Raw genomic sequence first — 23069 nt, forward strand, 5'->3', positions numbered from 1 at the left:
CAGTCACTGAACATTACGCTGGGTGGTAAGGGAAGAGTGAAGAGCTCAGTGCCTGAACAAAGCCACCGAGGTCTACAGTTGATCACTGCAGTATGACGTTCAGTGACCCATAGGCCACTTCACTTCACTTAAAACCTCAACATCTGGTGGAATTGCAGAGCGCAAAATTCAAAAACAGAAATACTCATAATAAAAATTAATAAAACATACAAGTGTTATACATCGGCTTAAAGATGAACTTCTTGTTAATCCAACCGTTGTGTCAGATTTCAAAAAGGCTTTACGGCGAAAGCATACCATGCGATTATCTGAGGACAGCGCCCAGCACACAAAACATTACAAACAGTTACCAGCCAAATAGAGGAGTAACAAAAGTCAGAAATAGCGATCATATGGTTGCACTCGCAAGACTCCCCGTTACACAATAAATGTTTTGTTCGATAAAGTCCCTCTTCATATCCAAAAACCTCTGTTTTGTTGGCACGTTTTGTTCAGTAATCCATTGGCTCAAAGGCAGTCACAACATGCAGCCGAAAAATCCAAAAAGTATCAGTAAAGTTCGTAGAAACATGTCAAGCAATGTTTATAATCAATTCTAAGGTTTTTTTTAGTCATAATAATATTTCAACTGGACAATAGCTTCGTCTATATAAAAGAAAAACAAGAAAGGCAGCCGCTCTTGGTCGCGCGCAGAAAACAGCTCTGGGACTTCCCAGGGTGCACTTCCCAGGGTCCATCTTACTCCCTAATTTTTCAGAATACAAGCAGTTTACAGGCAGTTTACTTTGGGCACGCTTTTCATCCGGATGTCAAAATACTGCCCCCTACCCCAGAGAGGTTTAAACATACCACTGTATTCTCTCACAGGAAACATTATGTTCAGAGACAGATTTGTGTTAATCTAGTCTGTCCCTTTGGGTTAAAAACAAATGCTGATAGTATAGCTGAAATGCTAATTCATGAAATGAATAAGTAAATGCTCATTCCAATGTACTGACTTCAAACGCTTCATATTGCAGAATGTGTTTATAGATTATGGAAACAGATTGTAAAAGTAGCATTGCAAGCAATACATTTGTGAGTGAAAAGTGACATCAAATAATGGTTGTTCTCATTTGAGGCTAACATGGAGTATTTGCTCCTTTCTGTTTAGTCATTTATCTACAAATGACCATGAAGCGTTTGAAGGCAGTGCATTGGAATGAGCATTTACCAATGCATTTCATGTGTTAGCTTTGTGGCATTTCAGCTATACTATCAGCCTTTGTTATTAACCCAGAGGGCCAGACTAGACTAACACAGGGTAGATTCAATCTCTCTGTCTCTCTCTCGCTATCTCTCTCTTCAAATATCAACTGAAGGTCCTGAAGGCTCAGTCAATATAAACAAATGCATCGACTGCGCACACACACACACACACACACACACACACACACACACACATATTATGACGACATTTTGTGACGTTTTGGACTCCGGTGAGGGGTTTTTCGGCAGTTCAGGCACAGAACAGTTTTTCTGGAGGCAAGCCGAAGTTCGGAGCTGGAATCTAAACACCTTCATCTGTGATTGTTTAACAGTAGGTATTCTTTAATAAAGTCTTTGTAGTCATTCAAAGAGAAATGACTCGTTTTCATGCAAATTTTTCCATTGAAAAATACTGCACCAAACATATTAGTTAGATGTAAAATTGTGCAACTAAGACCTCTTCGGCAAAAATGTCTAAATTAATGACATATTTCTCGAATAATTCGGACTATTTTGAGGAAATGTATACAGGCTATGGCATCTCAAAATGGACAAACATTACTATTGCCGTTATTTCTCATTTTTAAGAGAGTATGAGAGCACACTCGTTTGGTTCGGGCTAGCCGGGCTAGCCGAGTTCAGATAGGCGCTAGCCGAACTGAAGCACCCTCTCAAACACCCTTCACAATCCTATTGGCCACATTGATTTTCTCTTCCAAGTCCCAGAGTAAATTCATCATGGAGATAAGCGCTCTTCCTTATCGTTCTCCTTCCGGAGGAGAAGGAACCCTATAAGGCTGAGATTAGACAATCCTTCCTCTCTGTAATGTAATGCGAGACTGGCTCCTGGGAGATTCAGGTCCCCCCTCCTGCAGGGGATTGGTATGATCCTAGGCTTATGTGAAAGACAAAGATTGGGCCACCTGAGAAGACTCTGGGGGGGAGGGATAGTGATCAATGGATTTAGCAGGAGGCCCAGAGAGGAGGACAGAGGGAATTAGTCCCTCCTCAGACGCCAGACGCCTTAAACTCATGAAGGGTTTTATTCTGAGCAGGAATGTTTAAGGTATCGTATCGCTGTTCACTTACAGTGCCTTCAGAAAGTATTCACACCCCTTACCCTTTTCCACATTTTGTTGTGTTATAGCCTGAATTTAAAATGGATTACATTTAGATTTTGTGTCACAATACCCCATCATTTCTCAGTTGAATTTCTCATTTCTCAGCGAAATGTTTACAAATTCATTAAAAATGAAAAGTAAAAATGTCTTGAGTCAATAGGTATTCAATCCCTTTGTTATGGCAAGCCTAAATAAGCTCAGGAGTAAAAATGTGCTTAACAAGTCACATAATAAGTTGCATGGATTCACTTTGTGTGCAATAAGAGTGTTTATCATGATTTTTAAAACTCCCTATGGGAAAATGAATGGTGGAAAAACGAATGGAACCATTTCCCTGTTTGACCACTAGGTTTTACTGTTGGGCTCTATAAATACTTTCTAAATGCACTGTATAAGGACTAACTCTGTAGGAACTTCTGGTAAGTTCTTCCCACATTGGTGCACATTATACAGATATATGTCAAACATGATACAGCTTGACTTTGAAACGTCCAACAACTCCAAATCAAATAGTACCCTTACTTCCTAGACCTCAAATGTCTTAAAAAGAAAAACAACCATGGCAGTGATGCTGCAGAGTAGCACGACACAGATGCATCTTTGGGTAAGCACAAACCTCTTGTCAGTCAATGTCCTCCTCACTCATTCCTGACTGACTGAAGTGACTGTCACCCCAATGCTGGCTGCCAGCTCTAAGGCCAGTGTATTGGCAGTGAAGAGCCCCACACTGTCTGAGGAGTGGAGGGCTACAAATCCCTCTCCTGCAAAGAATCGATGTTCAGATCGATGTCTTGTTGCGAGTCACTCGCTTCTTTGACCATGGAAAGGCAGAACAGTCCAATTAAATCAGTGTGTAGGGCTCAGACTGTAAACCGTGCAGTATCTGAATACTGTATCTGTAAACTGTAGCGTCAGAGGGTATTGACTACATGACAGAGCTGACTGTTGTCATAGAGCTAGTAGCTATAATAATATTCTGATTAGAAGACTGTTAAAACAAGCTCACTCACTAGCGGAGAAGTGGTGAGACCTCACACACACACACACACACACACACACACACACACACACACACACACACACACACACACACACACAAAGCTTGTCTAGAATCACTAGTCCGTGACACTCTTAAAGAAAATGGACAACTTCCTCAAGGGAAATCCTCACAATATTTCATCATTAGATGTCTGAGTCTTGTTCCCCTTGGAGACAGCTTCAACAAAAGAGTCAATCAAACGCGGAGGTGATTGATGGTTGTCATTGACGATGCCGGGCCCAGTGTCTCTAGGCACCAGTATGCCGATCTCTCTCTCGCTCTCTTTTTCAAGTGGAAAATCATTCAACAAAATAATAATCATCCTTTATATCAGTCTAATCGAGGTGTAGATTACATGACACATGCCAGTGTTCTAACTTGTAACACAGCTGCATGGGATTTCTACTTATGCGACTCAGTGCATCCAATGGCAAAGTCTGTAAAGTCGACTAGTGTGGATATGATGGAATCGATTCCTTGATTGGTTCTCAATGGGTGACAACACGGGCATTTTAGTTCGATTGGCACCTGCCATGCTGAGTTTGATGACAGACAGAGATCATTTCAGTGTTAATTTTGAGTGTTCTCCAATTACAGTTTGGCATTGTAGCGCTCGCCGCCACTGGCTCGCTCTGCTGCATTTCAATTTCACATCGGGCCAATCACACAATGTGGCTTATTAAAGAGCGTACCTCATTGCAAAATTGCCTCAGAACTGTAAAATGGTTGACAACATTAAAAAAACAGGCACAGCTTATCTACCTTCTCTTTCCACCGCCTCTCTTGTTCCCCCTCTCCTCTACCCCATCTCTCTCTCTACCTTTCAGTCATTTCATCTTCTCTCATTTTCTACTCTTTTCGTCCCTGCCGCTGCAACCCACCTTTCAGACCTCTCTCTACGACGACAGAATATTTATATTAGATTTGATGAGTGAGAGCGTTATCTTGCTCCCAGTCCTTTGTCCAGTTTCTCAGAGAGAGAGAGAGAGAGAGAGAGAGAGAGAGAGAGAGGGGCACTGGGGGAAAGTAAAGTGTAGACTCTCTCCCAACCCACACCTCACTTCACCCTGATACCTTCCTATCACTCCTCACTAATATTCCCTCTAGCATCAGAAAGAAACTAGTTTGAAATGCAGGTCTTAACAGTAATATTTTTCAGGCCAGAATGGTGAAGGGATAGATGGAGGGAGGGAGGGATGAAGGCGGGATATACAGGATAGAGGAGGAAACTAGTCTAGCAAACAGATTCTCGAGTCCCATCGCTACAGATGGATAAACAGGGCTTCTGAATTGAAATGGGATCAATCATGTAATGTAATGGGGTAATGGATGCTCTCTACTGACTTCATCAAAAGAGCACGGCTACATTTACATGTATTGGTCCCAGACTCAGGAGATACATCCATAGTCTAGTCGGGTCTATTGTGGGGGATTTCTCTCATGTCACAAACAGTACGCCTACGTCCCAAATAGCACCCTATTCCCTATGTGGTGTGCTACTTTTGACCAGTCAAAAATAGTGCACTACATAGAGAATAGGGTGCCATTTGGGACACCGATTATATAAGTGTGCTGCAGTCAGATCATTCCCTGACTTCACAGAACTCTTTAGGAACTCCTGTACAGGGACCAGGCCTTTCTCTACAAGCAGGGCAAACAGAGGGTGCAGGGAGAGTAAATTGAGAACGTTGGGGGTAAGCAAACAATCCCCCAGGCTCAGAGCCACCATCAACCACCACCGTGGGGGACAGATTGGATATAAGGCCCAGCTGGGAGGGGCCTGGAGACCACAGGGTGTTACGATTGGATGTTTGGGGGCACCGCCGTCCTATCCTCTCATACCCATGTTCCTGATCGCAGTGTATGTGTGGGACAGGCCCTCCTGTTGTTAGACTTTAAACAGCAGACATGAAATAACACAGTAGAGAGGAGGGAAGGAGGGAGGGAGGGAGGGAGGGAGGGAGGGAGGGAGGGAGGGAGGGAGGGAGGGAGGGAGGGAGGGAGGGAGGGAGGGACAGGGTAGCATCAAGAAATAATAATGACAAAGTACCGGAAGAGATGAGAGAAGGATGGAGGGAAAGGGATGAGATGAAGGGAGAGGGATGGAGGAGGAGGAAGATGGGAGGACCGGAGAGAAATGGGAGGAGAGAAGACGGATGAAAGGAAGAAAGAGGGATTAGAGGTGGAAAGTGATGGAAAGAGAGTAGATGGATAAGAGGTAGGATGGAGAAGAGTAAAGGGGGAAAGAGAGGGATGAGGGAAGATAAGTGAGCAAAGGTGAAAAGCAGAAAACATCAACAGAAAAAGGAGAGAAAAATTGAAAGAAAGATCATCTACACAGAGTGAATATTGGTAGGTTTCTGTTCTTCCCTTTTCTCCCTCTCACTATCAGTTAACTTACTCGTTGCCTCCATCGGGCCTGTGTCCATGAGTGCGGGGAGGGTCTCAGTGGGAAGTGTAACAGTCGCAGCAGTCTTAGCCCTCTCCCTGTCCCGTTCTCGGTCTCGTTCCCGGTCTCTCTCCCTGCCTGTGGACGTGGCTTCCCCAAGTCGACGCTGACGGTTCTTCTGGGCCTCCATGGCTTTCAGCTTCCGGGCATGTTTATGCCCCTTATAGTGTGCTTCTGCCTGGTTCTGGAAGGGACCCCACAGAGAGCAGAAACACCACAGGAAGGTTAGCAGTAGCACTTATCCATATATTGCTGTAAGACATGCACTTTTAAAAACACTCAAATATACAGTACCTCTGCAAAAATTGAGATGACATTTTCATCTTTACACACACACACACACACACACACACACACACACACACACACACACACACACACACACACACACACACACACACACACACACAAGACCTGGGTTCAAATACTATTTAGGACATTTCAGTTACTTTCAAAGACACTTGGAAGTGAATATTTTGATTTTTTATTTGAAAAGACAAGTGGTTGAATATTGGAATGTATTTGGAAATACCCTTGGAAAGTATTTGGAAAGTATTTACTCGTGGAAAGTATTTACTCCAATACACTGACTCAAATACACTCCCATGCATTTAACCCAGGCATTTGTAATAGGCTATTTATAGAACATTATTTGAAAATACTTTTAAATGGAAGTAGTTGATTCGGGCCACATTATTTGAAAATATTCAAATACACAGAAAATAATTATTTAAATAACAAATATGTATTTGAACCCAGGTCTGACACATGTATGAACACACACACACACCAACACACACTGCTGCCTGTGTGGAGGAGAGAGTCTGTTCCTACCTGATAAGAGCACTGGCACAGTGGGAGGCCAGAGGTATAATTGCATGTGTAATGTGCAAAAAGGAGACAGGATCCCATCTCGACAATCAGAATATTAAATAGGCACACTGAGACAGACCCTGCAAAGAGCACGCACGCACGCACACACCACACAAACACAACACACAACACACTACATACCAAGCATACTGTGCACACATGTGCACACACAAATTAACTGCACACACACACCCAACAGAGAACACACACACTCTGTCACATTCTCAGACACACTCAAAACACACACATACATTCTCCAAAAAAGGACATACAGACCCTGCTGCACATTTGACCTCCACATTGTAATAATTCTCATGACCCAGCTCAATCCATGGGCAAATCCCCCTGCTATCAGAGCAAATAGAAATAGCAGATGAATCGATACAGAGATCTCTCATTAAAATGTAAACAGATGAAGCTGAGACCTGTATTGGACTATCACCAACTCAGTCTTGTTGGAGAGATGACTACAAAGAAGGATACATGACTAGCAAGCATTGCATGACCCCACAAACACATACAGACCACCCACAGACAGTGACACGTGCGTTCTCTCTCTCTCTCTCTCTCTCTCTCTCTAACACACAAACAGAACCTCACCATACATTCAATTATGTTTGTTTGTTTTGACAAACTGCATTAGGACTGGGTGGAGTTGTGTCAGTAGTTCTAGCTTTCATCTAGACTAATGTTCATTACTGTAAGAATACAGTTTGGTACAATTTTCACAAGTATGTGGTGAATTTAAAACTCTTTGCACAAAACTCCCAACCTGGTAAACACTTGTAACGCAGCCAGCCTTACATTCAAAAACTTTCATTGTGCGTTCATTTTGTTTGGAGACTTCTTTCACCACACAGCCATTTGATCCAAAATAGAAGTTTACTGTGAAATATAATGAGTACATTAGTTTAATCACCTAAACACAACATGATGATGTCTTCTCAATTTAGTTATTTTAACTACCAGTGAATCCAATAGGAGAAAATGCTGTTTGAATGTAGTATCCTACAGTACTGTAAATTACAGTACATTACGCTGTTTTCACATTAGGCAATACACTTGCACTGCAGATTCAAATTGACTGAGCATCAAATTTCCATCATTTCTATCCCACGTGTGATCAAAGGTGTGATCCTTAAAGACATATTTCACAATGTAACAAATGAAATAAACGACAGAAAGATCGTGTTTAGCAGGCACTAGTTTGCATGACGACTGTCTTGAGCATTTTGCCATAGGTTCTCATCGAAATCGCAGTAAATATCCTTATTATTCACACACCTGGGGAAAAACCTTTCGGTATGGCGAATCGAAGCCTGGTCTGGATTGATGTTATTTGCATGCCTCCTCGAGGCCCTGAAGGAGGGTGGTACACTTAGGCGGATGGCAATCATACATCTTCCACCTGTATTGTAATCGTGTATTGTACTTTACAGTAATGTATTGTTTTTTTGTACATGTATTGTAGTGTTCCTGGACATGGCTTAGTTCGTAAGAGCATGGCACGAGCAACACCAGAGTTGTGGGTTCGAATCCCACTGGGGTGTTACAGAACTGTGTCAGCCAGTGTCAAAAAGACCATCATTCTGGGGATGCATTTCTTTCTTGTTTTGGACTTTCTGGATGATTTGCGTATTGATATTGTATTGGTATTGTATTGGTATTGTATTGATATTGTATTGATATTGTATTGATATTGTATTGGTATTGTATTGATATTGTATTGGTATTGTATTGATATTGTATTGATATTGTATTGGTATTGTATTGGTATTGTATTGATATTGTATTGGTATTGTATTGATATTGTATTGATATTGTATTGATATTGTATTGATATTGTATTGGTATTGTATTGGTATTGTATTGGTATTGTATTGATATTGTATTGATATTGTATTGGTATTGTATTGATATTGTATTGGTATTGTATTGATATTGTATTGATATTGTATTGATATTGTATTGATATTGTATTGATATTGTATTGGTATTGTATTGATATTGTATTGGTATTGTATTGATATTGTATTGGTATTGTATTGATATTGTATTGGTATTGTATTGATATTGTATTGGTATTGTATTGATATTGTATTGGTATTGTATTGATATTGTATTACTGCATTGTAGGAGCAAGAAATGCGAGCATTTCACTGCACCTGCTGTAACATCTGCTTATATGTGTACACGACCAATAAACGTGGATTTGATTCATTACAAACGGTATTTCTCTTGATCTTGTCAATATTGGATCAGACTCTTTTTTTTTTTACTGTGATGTAAAATCATTAGTCTTCATCATAGTAGTACATTCGAGTATATATTATACTATTTATGTTTCTACTTTAGAGACATACATTTTCATTATCTGTTGTTGTTCTCTAAATCTGTAGCAGACAAACCAGTACACATGTCAAATCTCTAGGTTTACCAAACGGATGAAGTAATAGTCAAATATATTTTTACAAAAGAGAAGAGAATCATATCAAAAGTAATGTGAGCATTGCATTGTGAAAGTACTTCATTTATAGATGTATTGAAAAGGGGAAACATTTATTTCTAGATGAAACACTGATTAAGTTTGGCGAAAAAAGTGACTGTATGATTTTGTGTGTTGTACTAAGAGTTATGAAAATTGCACCAAACCGATAACAAAAAAAATATATACAGTATTTAATAATTTTGCTCCTGGGTGCTGATAGGCTGAAACAATGGTGACTGAAATATCAAGGCTACTGCACAAACAGCAAGACAAATAGTTAGCTCAGAATTGATCAAGTAAATGCATTCCTCAATCTTGCTGTTCTGCTCTGTCATGAACTCATAATGATCAACTCACAGCAGTCTCTCAATCCAGCTCCTCTTTAGAATTCAAAGAATTTCCCCTTGCCATATAAATGCAAATAAGTCATAAAATAACCCAAGCCGCAAATAGACCTGAAATGAATTGTGGGGAAGAAATTAGAATGAAGAGAAAGAGTGGGTTCTACTTTGATGGGCAAGCCAATGAAGGAATCCTAAATGCTGGAGAGAAGCGTGGAAGTGACTCACCCTGTTCAATTAAGCTTCTCTCACACAATGAGACCTTCTCATTAGAATGAATACAACACACTGGTGCTCCTTTTGGGTTTTGTATCTTCTCTCAACTGCCTCAGCCTCCATAATAACCTTAATAGCCATGGTACCACACACACACACACACACACACGCACACGCACACGCACACGCACACACACACACACGCACACACACACGCACACACACACGCACACACACACGCACACAAAAAGTAAAAACCAAGGCAGATCAGATCCATCAGAACCATGGTCTTTGGCTATATGTAGTTAAATATGTACACTGTGTACAGTATTAACAAACCAAATGATGTACCTACCGTTCTGTGTCGGGAGCTCTGGCTATAAATAAACCAACAGCAGCCATCAACACTTCTTTAAACATTACTTGGACTATAATATTTCACCATGTCGTCTGACTGATCGGCCGTGAAAATGCTTATGAGATTATTGTGCTGTGACAAATCAGCTCTGCTCTCTTTCAGCCCCCGTTACCTTCTTCGTTCTCCAGTCCAACTCCGAGCCATACAGTACGAGACACACAGAGAGACAGGGAGACACAGGGAGTGTGAAATGAACATTAGCATGAGCACTTAGCATTTTAAAAGGCACTGGCTGTCACGTCACACTACCAGACATGAATGCAGGCTTTGAGACTCTTTCTGTCATGAAAAGCGCCATAGAAGTTGAATACATTCTTTATTACACGTTCTCTAAATAAGGCTTCGGTCTCGATCACTATCCGACGATTCAATGTGCTACATCGAATGTACGTTCACAACGAACATTCTTTATATTTCAAATAAACATTACAGAACGTGGAGCTAATAAACAATATCTAATAATAAATAGTATACAATATACCGCAAATAAATACTTATATAATTTTCCATTGAAACTTTATTTACAGTTTGACTGAGGAAGTTTTCCTCCTCCCTATAATAAGCTGTTTAAAGCTCTGTGCCCCCTTGTCTTCTCCCCCCCCCCCACCTCAGACCCCCAGACCTGACACCTCTCTCCAGCTGTAGCTCGTGTTGTACGGAGGGAGGATGGGAATGGGATTTGCTCTGCCGTGTGAAGCCTGGAGAGAACGCCTGCCACTGTCTACTCTGCTTTCCTTTCCCCCTCAGCCTCAGCTCACCCTCTTCTGTGTCTCTGCTCCTCTTTGAAGATCAAGTCTCCAGAGGATGTGTGTGTGTGAAACAGTATTTGTGTGTTCCTCTGTGTGTATGCGTAAGTGAGAGAGCTAGAGAGAGGGGGACAGGGAGAAAGAGTTTTTTTTTTAAATCAGCCTTTGCCCAACTCTTAGGTGTTTATGTGTTTAAGACATCCCATTTCATTGGTTGTTTGTTTATGTGACTGAGTGTATGTGACTGTGTGACTGTGTGTGTGTGTGTGTGTGTGTGTGTGTGTGTGTGTGTGTGTGTGTGTGTGTTTGAGGTGGCAGGAATGGGAGAAATCAAGAGAGGAGTTGAGAATGTTGTCTCCTGCCTGGGCTCGTGATTGTTTCTGCTCTTTGCTGATAAACGGAAGCTTTCCCTGCTGTCTAATCCCTCGCACCAATACAACCTACCGCAGTACACTCACACACCCACGCACACGCACACCACTTCAGATATCCAGGAATACAGAAAAGCAAATGAATACCTTCCGATTGAATAATAAGAACATTTCACACAGAGGAACACACGCACGAGCGTGTGGATACACACACACAAACACACGCATGCACGCTCAGAGCCCGACTGGACTCCCTATCAGCCGCCACAGATAAGCTGCTGTGAGTCAGTGAGGATGATAGGAGCTCAGGTAATTTGGAACAGCTTTAATTTCTTAAAACATTAATGAAGATAGCTGGAAGGAACAAATAAATGTTGATTTCTTCTAACTGTCAAATCTACCAACTCAAGTCTGCAACTGACTTTCCTTCTCTCTTAATCACTCTCTCTCTCTTTTCTCCCTTTCCCTCTCGCAGTCATGCAGACAAACACACGTGCGCGCACGCACACACACGCACACGCGCACGCACGCAGACGCACACGCACACGCACACGCACACGCACACGCACACGCACACGCACACACACACGCACACACACACACACACACACACTCTCTTACCGGGGAGTTGAAGCGCAGGTGACAGATGTTACAGGAGATGATCTGTTTCTTCTTGAGTGGCTGAGGGACGCCAAACGTGTGGTTGATCACCGCCTTCTGCACCGGGTCCATCTGCAGGACAGACAGGAGACCAGGGTCTAAATCTATCAGTCCATCCGCGACCTCTGACCCCTGATACCCCTATAAATCCACTGGGTTTGACCACAACAAAACTGCATGGAGAATTGGAGACGCAGCTAACGTCAGCCTGAGGATGCAACGGCATGCGAGCTCTGATCCAGGGCAGTATAGTGGGAAGTAGCTCGAGAAAGGGACTTTGGGCAGACAATATAGATGACAGGTCACATGACTTTTACTGTCTACGTGCCTAAAGCTGTCAGACTCCTGAGGGAGGGAAGATATTCTCTCACCATCACAGCTGATAGGGGGTGTGAGGCCAGAGCCAGAGGGACAGCTCTGGGCTTGATTAGAATGGCTGGATTGCATGACGACAGCTGATTTCAGTGTGGCCCCCCCATCAGCACGGTATCAAATATAACAATCACCCTGGATCCTTCCCCAGCCTGGCGTCTGGCTCGCCCCGTGCTGCCCTCTCCTCAGAGACAGAGAGGGAGGAGGGGGTGGCTGTGCCCGCTGTGGAGGGCTGGGTTGGAACAAAGTGCTGGGCAAGCCATGTTACACTCAGTGTAACCAGATATGCGTCTTCCCTGGCATCACTTCACAACAGTGGCTGTGTGTGTGGATGGCACTGGCTATTGTCTGATACACAACACTAAACAATGGCTGCCCCTCAATACACACACAGGCATGAACACACACACACACACAGGCATGAACACACACACACACACACACACACACACACACACACACACACACACACACACACAGCTCTGTTTCTGTGTTGACTCTAAATAATCTGTTTTCAAAAGGCCAGGTGTGGTGGGGTGTGGAATAGAAACAACCTTAAAAGCACCTGTCTTGCATCCTCCACCCTGTGCAACACTGCTTACCCGCTGTTCCCTCAAGGGTAACCCTACACCCCTCTATTCTGGCTCCTTAAACAATGCGGTGCAGTGCTGCTACCTCGGGGAGCAACTAACCTTTCCCTTCCGAAGCCAAAACTGTGTCATGGAATCAGAGCTCCTCTACACTGTGCCCTCTGGCCACCTTCACAGGGTACGCCGCACACAACTATTTGTTTTAGGGAGCTGAGAGAATGTGGCCATTGTTCGCCTGCAGCCATCCTGAACAGGCCGGTATAAATGCACCTATTGTCCGGCCCACTTCCTCTCTCCCCCCTCCCCCTCTGCAGACAGGAGCTATCTCATGGTGGGCCTCAGCTGAAACGATGATTGAGGTGCAGGGGAGGTGCAGGGGGAGACTGGGGTCTATTTAGCTCGTGAGACAGGTGCATTCATCTTCCCCCTGCACACGCCCCGAACAACGTGTGCCTCTGCCTCACCGGGCCCCAGAGAACCTGAATGTCACCATTGAGACTGGGGCTGGAGTCCCAAATTAGACCCTATTCCCTATGTAGTGCACTACTTTTGACCAGGGCCAGTAGTGCACTAAACTGGGAATAGGGTGTCATTTAGGACACCTCCTAGGAAAGCAGAAAGGTGAGACTGGAAGAGGGGGAAGGGTCCTGGTGATTAATGCCATAGCTGTATTGGTCTGCTGTGTGTTATATTAGCTAGGTCACATAGCCGCTATAGTCTAATTAATCTGTGCCAGAAGTCTGAGGTGGGTGTCATTTGCTGTTATTAACTCTTGAAGGCTGGTTGAATTCTAGGGAGTTGGTGGCAAGCGAAAGGCTATGTAGCACATCTGCTAGCTGTATGCTAGAGAAGTAGTGGTTCATAGATGACTTCATAGTGTGGTGATACTGTCGTTTTCTGGTGGTGTGTTTTTTTCTGTGCTGGAAGGCAGGTTGTATGAATAATGCAGCTGTTACTACTACTAATACTGCTGCTCTGACTGGTTGGCTAGTTTACTCCCTGGCTTTGTGATTGGCTAGGCAGGTTTTCTCACCGGGCTTCCTGGGTGACCGGTGGCTGTGGGTGGTGGTCTGCCGGTGATCACACACAGAGGGAGCCTTTCACTTGGAAAGTCTGTACCCCACCATCCGATACAAGACACGTGCACGCTCCCAGATGACCATCCTATAAAGGACACGTGAACGCTCCCAGACCATCATCCGATACAAGACACACGCACGCTCCCAGATGACCATCCGATAAAGGACATGTGAACGCTCCCAGACCACCATCCGATACAGGACACGTGGACGCTCCCAGATGACCATCCTATAAAGGACACGTGAACGCTCCCAGACCACCATCCGATACAAGACACACGCACGCTCCCAGATGACCATCCGATAAAGGACACGTGAACGCTCCCAGACCATCATCCGATACAAGACACACGCACGCTCCCAGATGACCATCCGATAAAGGACATGTGAACGCTCCCAGACCACCATCCGATACAGGACACGTGGACGCTCCCAGATGACCATCCGATAAAGGACATGTGAACGCTCCCAGATGACCATCCGATAAAGGACATGTGAACGCTCCCAGACCACCATCCGATACAGGACACGTGGACGCTCCCAGATGACCATCCGATAAAGGGCACGTGCACGCTTCCAATCGACCATCTGATAAAGGACACGTGCACGCTCCCAGACCACCATCTGATACAGGACACGTGCACACTCCCAGACCACCATCTGATACAGGACACACGCACGCTCCCAGATGACCATCCGATAAAGGACATGTGAACGCTCCCAGACCACCATCCGATACAGGACACGTGGACGCTCCCAGATGACCATCCGATAAAGGACATGTGAACGCTCCCAGATGACCATCCGATAAAGGACATGTGAACGCTCCCAGACCACCATCCGATACAGGACACGTGGACGCTCCCAGATGACCATCCGATAAAGGGCACGTGCACGCTTCCAATCGACCATCTGATAAAGGACACGTGCACGCTCCCAGACCACCATCTGATACAGGACACGTGCACACTCCCAGACCACCATCTGATACAGGACACGTGCACGCTCCCAGACCACCATCTGATACAGGACACATGCACGCTCCCAGACCACCATCTGATACAGGACACGTGAACAATCCCAGACCACCATCTGATACAGGACACGTGCACGCTCCCAGACCACCATCTGATACATGACACGTGCACGCTCCCAGACCACCATCTGATACAGGACACGTGCACGCTCCCAGACCACCATCTGATAAAGGACACGTGGACGCTCCCAGACCACCATCTGATACAGGACACGTGGACACTCCCAGACACCATCTGATACAGGACACGTGCACACTCCCAGACACCATCTGATACAGGACACGTGCACACTCCCAGACCACCATCTGATACAGGACACGTGCACGCTCCCAGACCACCATCTGATACAGGACACGTGCACGCTCCCAGACCACCATCTGATACAGGACACGTGCACGCTCTTAGACCCTCCACCTCTCCCCATGCTCCTCATCCTTCCACTGTGTGAATCAGCACCACAGATCTCTGTGTCTCACCTCTCCCACAGTTTTCAGCTGTGCTAACATAATTGCAAAAGGGTTTTCTAATGACCAATTAGCCTTTTAAAATGATAATTTTGGATTAGCAAATACAACGTGCCATTGGAACACAGGAGTGATGGTTGCTGATAATGGGCCTCTGTACGCCTATGTAGATATTCCATTAAAAAATCTGCCGTTTCCAGCTACAAATACACTGTATTTGTTATCAATTTGATGTTATTTTAATGGACATTTCTAAGCGACCCCAAACTTTTGAACGGTAGTGTACACTATATAGGCAAATTGTAGTTGTCAATATGAATAGTCATTCTGATACACTACATGGCCAAAATGTACAGTGGGGCAAAAAAGTATTTAGTCAGCCACCAATTGTGCAAGTTTTCCCACTTAAAAAGATGAGAGAGGCCTGTAATTTTCATCATAGGTACACTTCAACTATGACAGACAAAATGAGAAAAGAATATCCAGAAAATCACATTGTAGGATTTTTAATGAATTTATTTGCTAATTATTCTGGAAAAAAAGTATTTGGTCAATAACAAAAGTTTATCTCAATACTTTGTTATATACCCTTTGTTGGCAATGACATAGGTCAAACTTTTTCTGTAAGTCACAAGGTTTTCACACACTGTTGCTGGTATTTTGGCCCATTCCTCCATGCAGATCTCCTCTAGAGCAGTGATGTTTTGGGGCTGTTGCTGGGCAACATGGACTTTCAACTCCCTCCAAAGATTTTCTATGGGGTTGAGATCTGGAGACTGGCTAGGCCACTCCAGGACCTTGAAATGCTTCTTACGAAGCCACTCCTTCGTTGCCGGGGCGGTGTGTTTGGGATGATTGTCATGCTGAAAGACCCAGCCACGTTTCATCTTCAATGCCCTTGCTGATGGAAGGAGGTTTTCACTCAAAATCTCACGATACATGGCCCCATTCATTCTTTCCTTTACGCGGATCAGTCGTCCTGGTCCCTTTGCAGAAAAACAGCCCCAAAGCATGATGTTTCCACCCCCATGCTTCACAGTAGGCATGGTGTTCTTTGGATGCAACTCAGCATTCTTTGTCCTCCAAACACGACGAGTTGAGTTTTTACCAAAAAGTTATATTTTGGTTTCATCTGACCATATGACATTCTCCCAATCTTCTTCTGGATCATCCAAATGCTCTCTAGCAAACTTCAGACGGGCCTGGACATGTACTGGCTTAAGCAGGGGGACACGTCTGGCACTGCAGGATTTGAGTCCCTGGCGGCGTAGTGTGTTACTGATGGTAGGCTTTGTTACTTTGGTCCCAGCTCTCTGCAGGTCATTCACTAGGTCCCCCCGTGTGGTTCTGGGATTTTTGCTCACCCTTCTTGTGATCATTTTGACCCCACGGGGTGAGATCTTGCATGGAGCCCCAGATCAAGGGAGATTATCAGTGGTCTTGTATGTCTTCCATTTCCTAATAATTGTTCCCACAGTTGATTTCTTCAAACCAAGCTGCTTACCTATTGCAGATTCAGTCTTCCCAGCCTGGTGCAGGTCTACAATTTTGTTTCTGGTGTTCTTTGCCAGCTCTTTGGTCTTGGCCATAGTGGTGTGACTGTTTGAGGTTGTGGACAGGTGTCTTTTATACTGATAGCAAGTTCAAACAGGTGCCATTAATACAGGTAACGAGTGGAGGACAGAGGAGCCTCTTAAAGAAGTACTGGTCTGTGAGAGGTCTGTGAGAGCCAGAAATCTTGCTTGTTTGTAGGTGACCAAATACTTATTTTCCACCATAATTTGCAAATTAATTAATTAAAAATCCTACAATGTGATTTTCTGGATTTTCTTTTTCTAATTTTGTCTGTCATAGTTGAAGTGATGAAAATTACAGTCCTCTCTCATCTTTTTAAGTGGGAGAACTTGCACAATTGGTGGCTGACTAAATACTTTTTTGCCCCACTGTATGTGTACACCCATTCAAATTAGTGGATTTGGCTATTTCAGTCACACCTGTTTATGACAGGGGTATAAAATCAAGCACACTGCCATGCAATCTACATAGACAAACATTGGCAGTAGAACGGCCTGTACTGAAGAGCTCAGTGACTTTCAATGTGGCACCGTCATAGGACGCCACCTTCCCAACAAGTCAGTTTGTCATATTTCTGCCCTGCTAGAGCTGCCCCGGTCAACTGTAAGGGCTGGAGCAACAATGGCTCAGCTGCTAAGTGGAAACACTTACTACCGAGTTCCAAACTGCCACTGGAAGCAACGTCAGCACAATAACGGGTAGTCAGGAGCTTCATGAAATGGGTTTCAATGGCCGAGCAGCCGCACACAAGACTAAGATCACCATGCCCAATACCAAGCGTCAGCTGGAACAGTGGAAACACGTTCTCTGGGGTGATGAATTACACTTCACCAACTGGCAGTCTGACAGACGAATCTGAGTTTGTCGGCTGCCTGGAGAACGCTACCTGCCCCAATGCATAGTGCCAACTGTAAAGTTTGGTGGAGGAGGAATAATGGTCTGGGGCTGTTTTTCATGGTTTGGGCTAGGCCCCTAAGTTCCAGTGAAGGGAAATATTAATGCTACCGCATACAATGACATTCTAAACGATTTTCTGCTTCCAAAGTTGTGGCAACAGTTTGGGGAAGGCCCTTTCCTGTTTCAGCATGACAATGCCCCCTTGTACAAAGCGAGGTCCATACAGAAATGGTTTGTAGAGATTGGTGTGGAAGAACTTGACTGGCCTGCACAGAGCCCTGACCTCAACCCCAACAAACACCTTTGAGATGAATTGGAACGTCGATTGCGAGCCAGACCTAATCGGCCAACATCAGTGCCCAACCTCACTACTATCTTGTGGCTGAATGGAAGCAAGTCCCCACAGAAATGTTCAAAAATCTAGTGGAAAGCCTTCTCAGAGGAGTGGAGGCTGTTGTAGCAGCAAAGGGGGGACCAACTCCATATTATTGCCCATGATTTTGGAATGAGATGTTTGACAAGCAGATGTCCACATACTCTTGGTCATGTAGTGAACGCACGCGCGCACGTACGCACACGCACGCACGCACGCACACGCACACAGTCTGTAAGAGAAGGATCAAAAACTCACCATTTCTTAATTCTAGACACAGAAGCATCTGAAGCAATGTAACCAGCAGACTGCAGGTGTGTAACGCTGTGTGGCTTATAGGTCTGTTTAAAAACAAAAGATAGGTGGGCTTGTCTCTGGGTTGCTGGTATTAAATCTTCCACAATGCTGAGGGGGAAACCACTCTAGGAATAACGATTCTACCTCAAAGCCCAGGAGAAATGAAAAGTTCCAACTACTACAGGCTGTAACCAGCGTCTGTGGGACCGGGAGACAAGTCTAGCACCGTGAGGGGCTGAGGGGTCAGCGGTCAATAAAACTGTCATTAAAACAGTAGTATGGTTGTTGAATATCACATCATCAGAATCCCTGGACGCCCAGTCAGCAGCTCAATGTGAGCTCACTCAACCCCTCCTCCCCTGTACGGCATTCTTTCTTTCTAACATTTTATTGAAGATTTTCAAAGCAACACAGTCAACAACAACATATATACAAAACAACAGCGATGTCGAGGTCTTCCAAAAGTAGAACATGTTAGAATATGCAAATAAGAAAATAATGTAATTGTATTCTACTCAACTCATGACTCTATTTTTTACAGTTATTTTTCAATTATATTTGTTTGTGTCATTTTTCCATGGTAGATAATCAAGCATATTTAAATTTCATACATTGTCAATATATATCCCCTTCCCACCCCCTCCATACAGCCCTTCCCACACTCTCAAATTATTATATGTGCTTATTTCTATTTGGAGTACATTTAACTTAGAGTACAGTTAAAATACATTAACTATATTTGAATTTACAAATCTCTTAACAATTTCACTCTTACTTCCCTTCTGTTAAATCCCCCAAGAACCGATACTGTATTCTTCTGGTCACCTTGGTTCCCTACCTGTCCAGTGGGTGGAGCCTTTGACAATGTCCGCACATAGGTGGGCGTGACTCTATAATACTAACAGATATATTGGAATTTAAGGTAATGGCATCAGGCACTTTGAGTAGCCTATTTTTTCAGACATCTTAAGCTCATGAAAATAACAGAATATTTTACAGACCAAAATATATTTTGAGTTCACACCAGCAGCGTGGGAGTTACGTAGATATGACTAGGTGATGTTGATGTGCCATGTCGGGCTGTGTAACTCACTGTGCTGAAGTTAGGGAAGAGGCTGAGGGGGGACGATCCATTGAGCCTGAAAGGCAGGAAGTGCTTGAGGTCGAGGTGAGGCTGCAGGGGCCGTCCCGGGACAGGCAGGGAGGCCAGGAGGGGGTTGCCCTGGGCAGAGGTGCCTGGATGGAACACAACAACACAACAGGGTTAGACAAACACTCAGAACAATCATGAGAGACCCTTTTATGTTTCGTTTTCTGTCTCTTCTCACTACCAGTGAGTTTGGTAGGTAAGGAGTGAGGTAAGGAGTGAGGTAAGGCGTGAGGTAAGGTGTGAGGTGTGGGAGGTAAGGTGTGAGGTAAGGTCGGAGGTGAGGTGTGAGGTGTGGGAGGTAAGGTGTGAGATGTGGGAGGTGTGAGGTAAGGTGGGAGGTGTGAGGTAAGGTGTGAGATGGGAGGTAAGGTGGGAGGTGGGGGTAAGGTGTGAGGTAAGGTGTGTGTGTGGGGGGGGGGGGGGGACCTGACATGTGAACAACCCCCCTTCACGACCCCCCTACATCCTATCACCCCACTGCCAGAGCTAATCCTTCAAGTACGTGCACCGGGCGCTCACGTATACACACACACACATCATTTAATTACAGATTTATTGGCTGTGAGAGGGGAGTGCCTGGCCTGCACCGTACGAGCTGGGAAGATGATACCGGATATCAAATGGACCAGGGCTGAAGAGATTTCTAATTTTCCAGCTGGCTGCGTTTCAGTGGGCCGGTGCTGAGCTGGGTACTTATCCCACCGCCAGGATCAATCATCAGTATCATCTCTGGGTCGCCAGACCTGCCCTGAGCATGCGCACTGCAACACATCGTTACAACACACCATGGATATGAAAGGAGGATGAGGAGATATCAGGACACAATAACACACACCTTAGACAAAGAAGAGATTGACCTCGTAATAACACACACCTTGGAAAAAAAAGGAAATGGATCCCATAACAACGGTCACCTCTGAAAGAGAGGAGATTGTCTGGTACATTACGACCCATAAGACATATCTACGCAAAGTCACAGCTGAGCTTGGTAATGTAGTAGATGCTAAAACATGGGTGGTTCTAGGTGGTTGCTAGACAGTAGGTCATAACAAACAGCAGATCAAGAGGTGAGACCTTATACATAGTACCACTGTCCTCACAAAGCCAAGGACCTGCAATATAATATAGCCATATAACACAACGAGTGAAGACTAGCTATTCAGTATATATTACAGGTATGATGACATATGTATGTACAGTTGAAGTCAGAAGTTTACATACACTTAGGTTGGAGTCATTAAAACTCGTTTTTCAACCACTCCACAAATTTCTTGTGAACAAACCATAGTTTTGGCAAGTCGGTTAGGACATCTACTTTGTGCATCACACAAGAAACTTTACCAACAATTGTTTACAGACAGATTATTTTACTTATAATTCATCGTATCACAATTCCAGTGGGTCAGAAGTTTACCTACACTAAGTTGACTGTGCCATTAAACAGCTTGGAAAATTCCAGAAAATGATGTCATGTCTTTAGAAGCTTCTAAGATAAGATGTATTTCAAGGCCTACCTTCAAACTCAGTGCCTCTTTTGCTTGACATCATGGGAAAATAATAAGAAATCAGCCAAGACCTCAGAAAAAAATTGCAGACCTCCACAAATCTGGTTCATCCTTGGAAGCAATTTCCAAACGCCTGAAGGTACCACGTTTATCTGTACAAACAATAGTACGCAAGTATAAACACCATGGGACCACGCAGCCGACATACCGCTCAGGAAGGAGACGTGTTCTGTCTCCTAAAGATGAACGTACTTTGGTGTGAAAAGTGCAAATCAATCCCAGAACAACAGCAAAGGACCTTGTCAAGATGCTGGAGGAAACAGGTACAAAGGTATCTATATCCACAGTAAAACAAGTCCTATATCGACATAACCTGAAAGGACGCTCAGCAAGGAAGAAGCCACTGCTCCAAAACCGCCATAAAAAAGCCAGACTACGGTTTGCAACTGCACATGGGGACAAAGATCGTACTTTTTGGAGAAATGTCCTCTGGTCTGATGAAATAAAAATATAACTGTTTGGCCATAATGACCATCGTTATGTTATGTTTGGAGGACAAAGGGGGATGCTTGCAAGCCGAAGAACACCATCCCAGCCGTGAAGCACAGGGGTGGCAGCATCATGTTGTGGGGGTGCTTTACTGCAGGAGGGATTGGTGCACTTCACAAAATAGATGGCTTCATGAGAAAGGGAAATTATGTGGATATATTGAAGCAACATGTCAAGACATCAGTCAGGAAGTCAAAGCTTGGTCGCAAATGGGTCTTCCAAATGGACAATGACCCCAAGCATACTTCCAAAGTTGTGGCAAAAGGGTTTAAGGACAACAAAGTCAAGGTATTGGAGTGGCCATCACAAAGCCCTGACCTCAATTCTATAGAAAATTTGTGGGCAGAACTGAAAAAGTGTGTGCGACTCAATTACACCAGCTCTGTCATAAGGCATTGGCCAAAATTCATGTATGTATGTGTGTATGTCTGTATATATATTTATGTATGTATGTATGTATGTATGTATGTATGTATGTATAGTGGGGCAAAAAAGTATTTAGTCAGCCACCAATAGTGCAAGTTCTCCCACTTAAAAAATTGAGAGGCCTGTAATTTTCAACATAGATACACTTCAACTATGACAGGCAAAATTAGAAAAGAAATCCAGAAAATCACATTGTAGGATTTTTTATTAATTTATTTGCAAATTATGGTGGAAAATAAGTATTTGGTCACCTACAAACAAGCAAGATTTCTGGCTCTCACAGACCTCTCACAGACCAGTACCTCTTTAAGAGTGCTCCTCTGTCCTCCACTCGTTACCTGTATTAATGGCACCTGTTTGAACTTGTTATCAGTATAAAAGACACCTGTCCACAACCTCAAACAGTCACACTCCAAACTCCACTATGGCCAAGACCAAAGAGCTGTCAAAGGACACCAGAAACAAAATTGTAGACCTGCACCAGGCTGGGAAGACTAAATCTGCAATAGGTAAGCAGCTTGGTTTGAAGAAATCAACTGTGGGAACAATTATTAGGAAATGGAAGACATACAAGACCACTGATAATCTCCCTCGATCTGGGGCTCCACGCAAGATCTCAAAATGATCACAAGAACGGTGAGCAAAAATCCCAGAACCACACGGGGGGACCTAGTGAATGACCTGCAGAGAGCTGGGACCAAAGTAACAAAGCCTACCAACAGCAAGGGCATTGAAGATGAAACGTGGCTGGGTCTTTCAGCATGACAATGATCCCAAACACACCA

At 44.1% G+C, this 23069-nt stretch overlaps 1 protein-coding gene across 3 annotated transcripts in view; it reads right to left on the reverse strand.

Moving 5' to 3' along the window:
* The window catches only part of LOC110485161 (zinc finger protein 385D), a 203443-nt gene that overhangs the window by 12149 nt on the left and 168225 nt on the right, over nt 1-23069 (reverse strand). For all 3 annotated transcript variants that reach the window (XM_036940957.2, XM_036940960.2, XM_090196325.1), the window contains 3 exons: nt 19748-19890; nt 11932-12042; nt 5810-6041 (listed from right to left, as the gene is read on the reverse strand). In XM_036940957.2, coding sequence (XP_036796852.2) covers nt 5810-6041; nt 11932-12042; nt 19748-19890 — 486 coding nt within the window. The remainder of the gene's footprint in view (nt 1-5809; nt 6042-11931; nt 12043-19747; nt 19891-23069) is intronic.

This window comes from Oncorhynchus mykiss, chromosome 13 (genome assembly GCF_057628025.1).
Source record: "Oncorhynchus mykiss isolate SJ-2025 chromosome 13, ASM5762802v1, whole genome shotgun sequence".
NCBI classification, from domain to species: domain Eukaryota; kingdom Metazoa; phylum Chordata; class Actinopteri; order Salmoniformes; family Salmonidae; genus Oncorhynchus; species Oncorhynchus mykiss.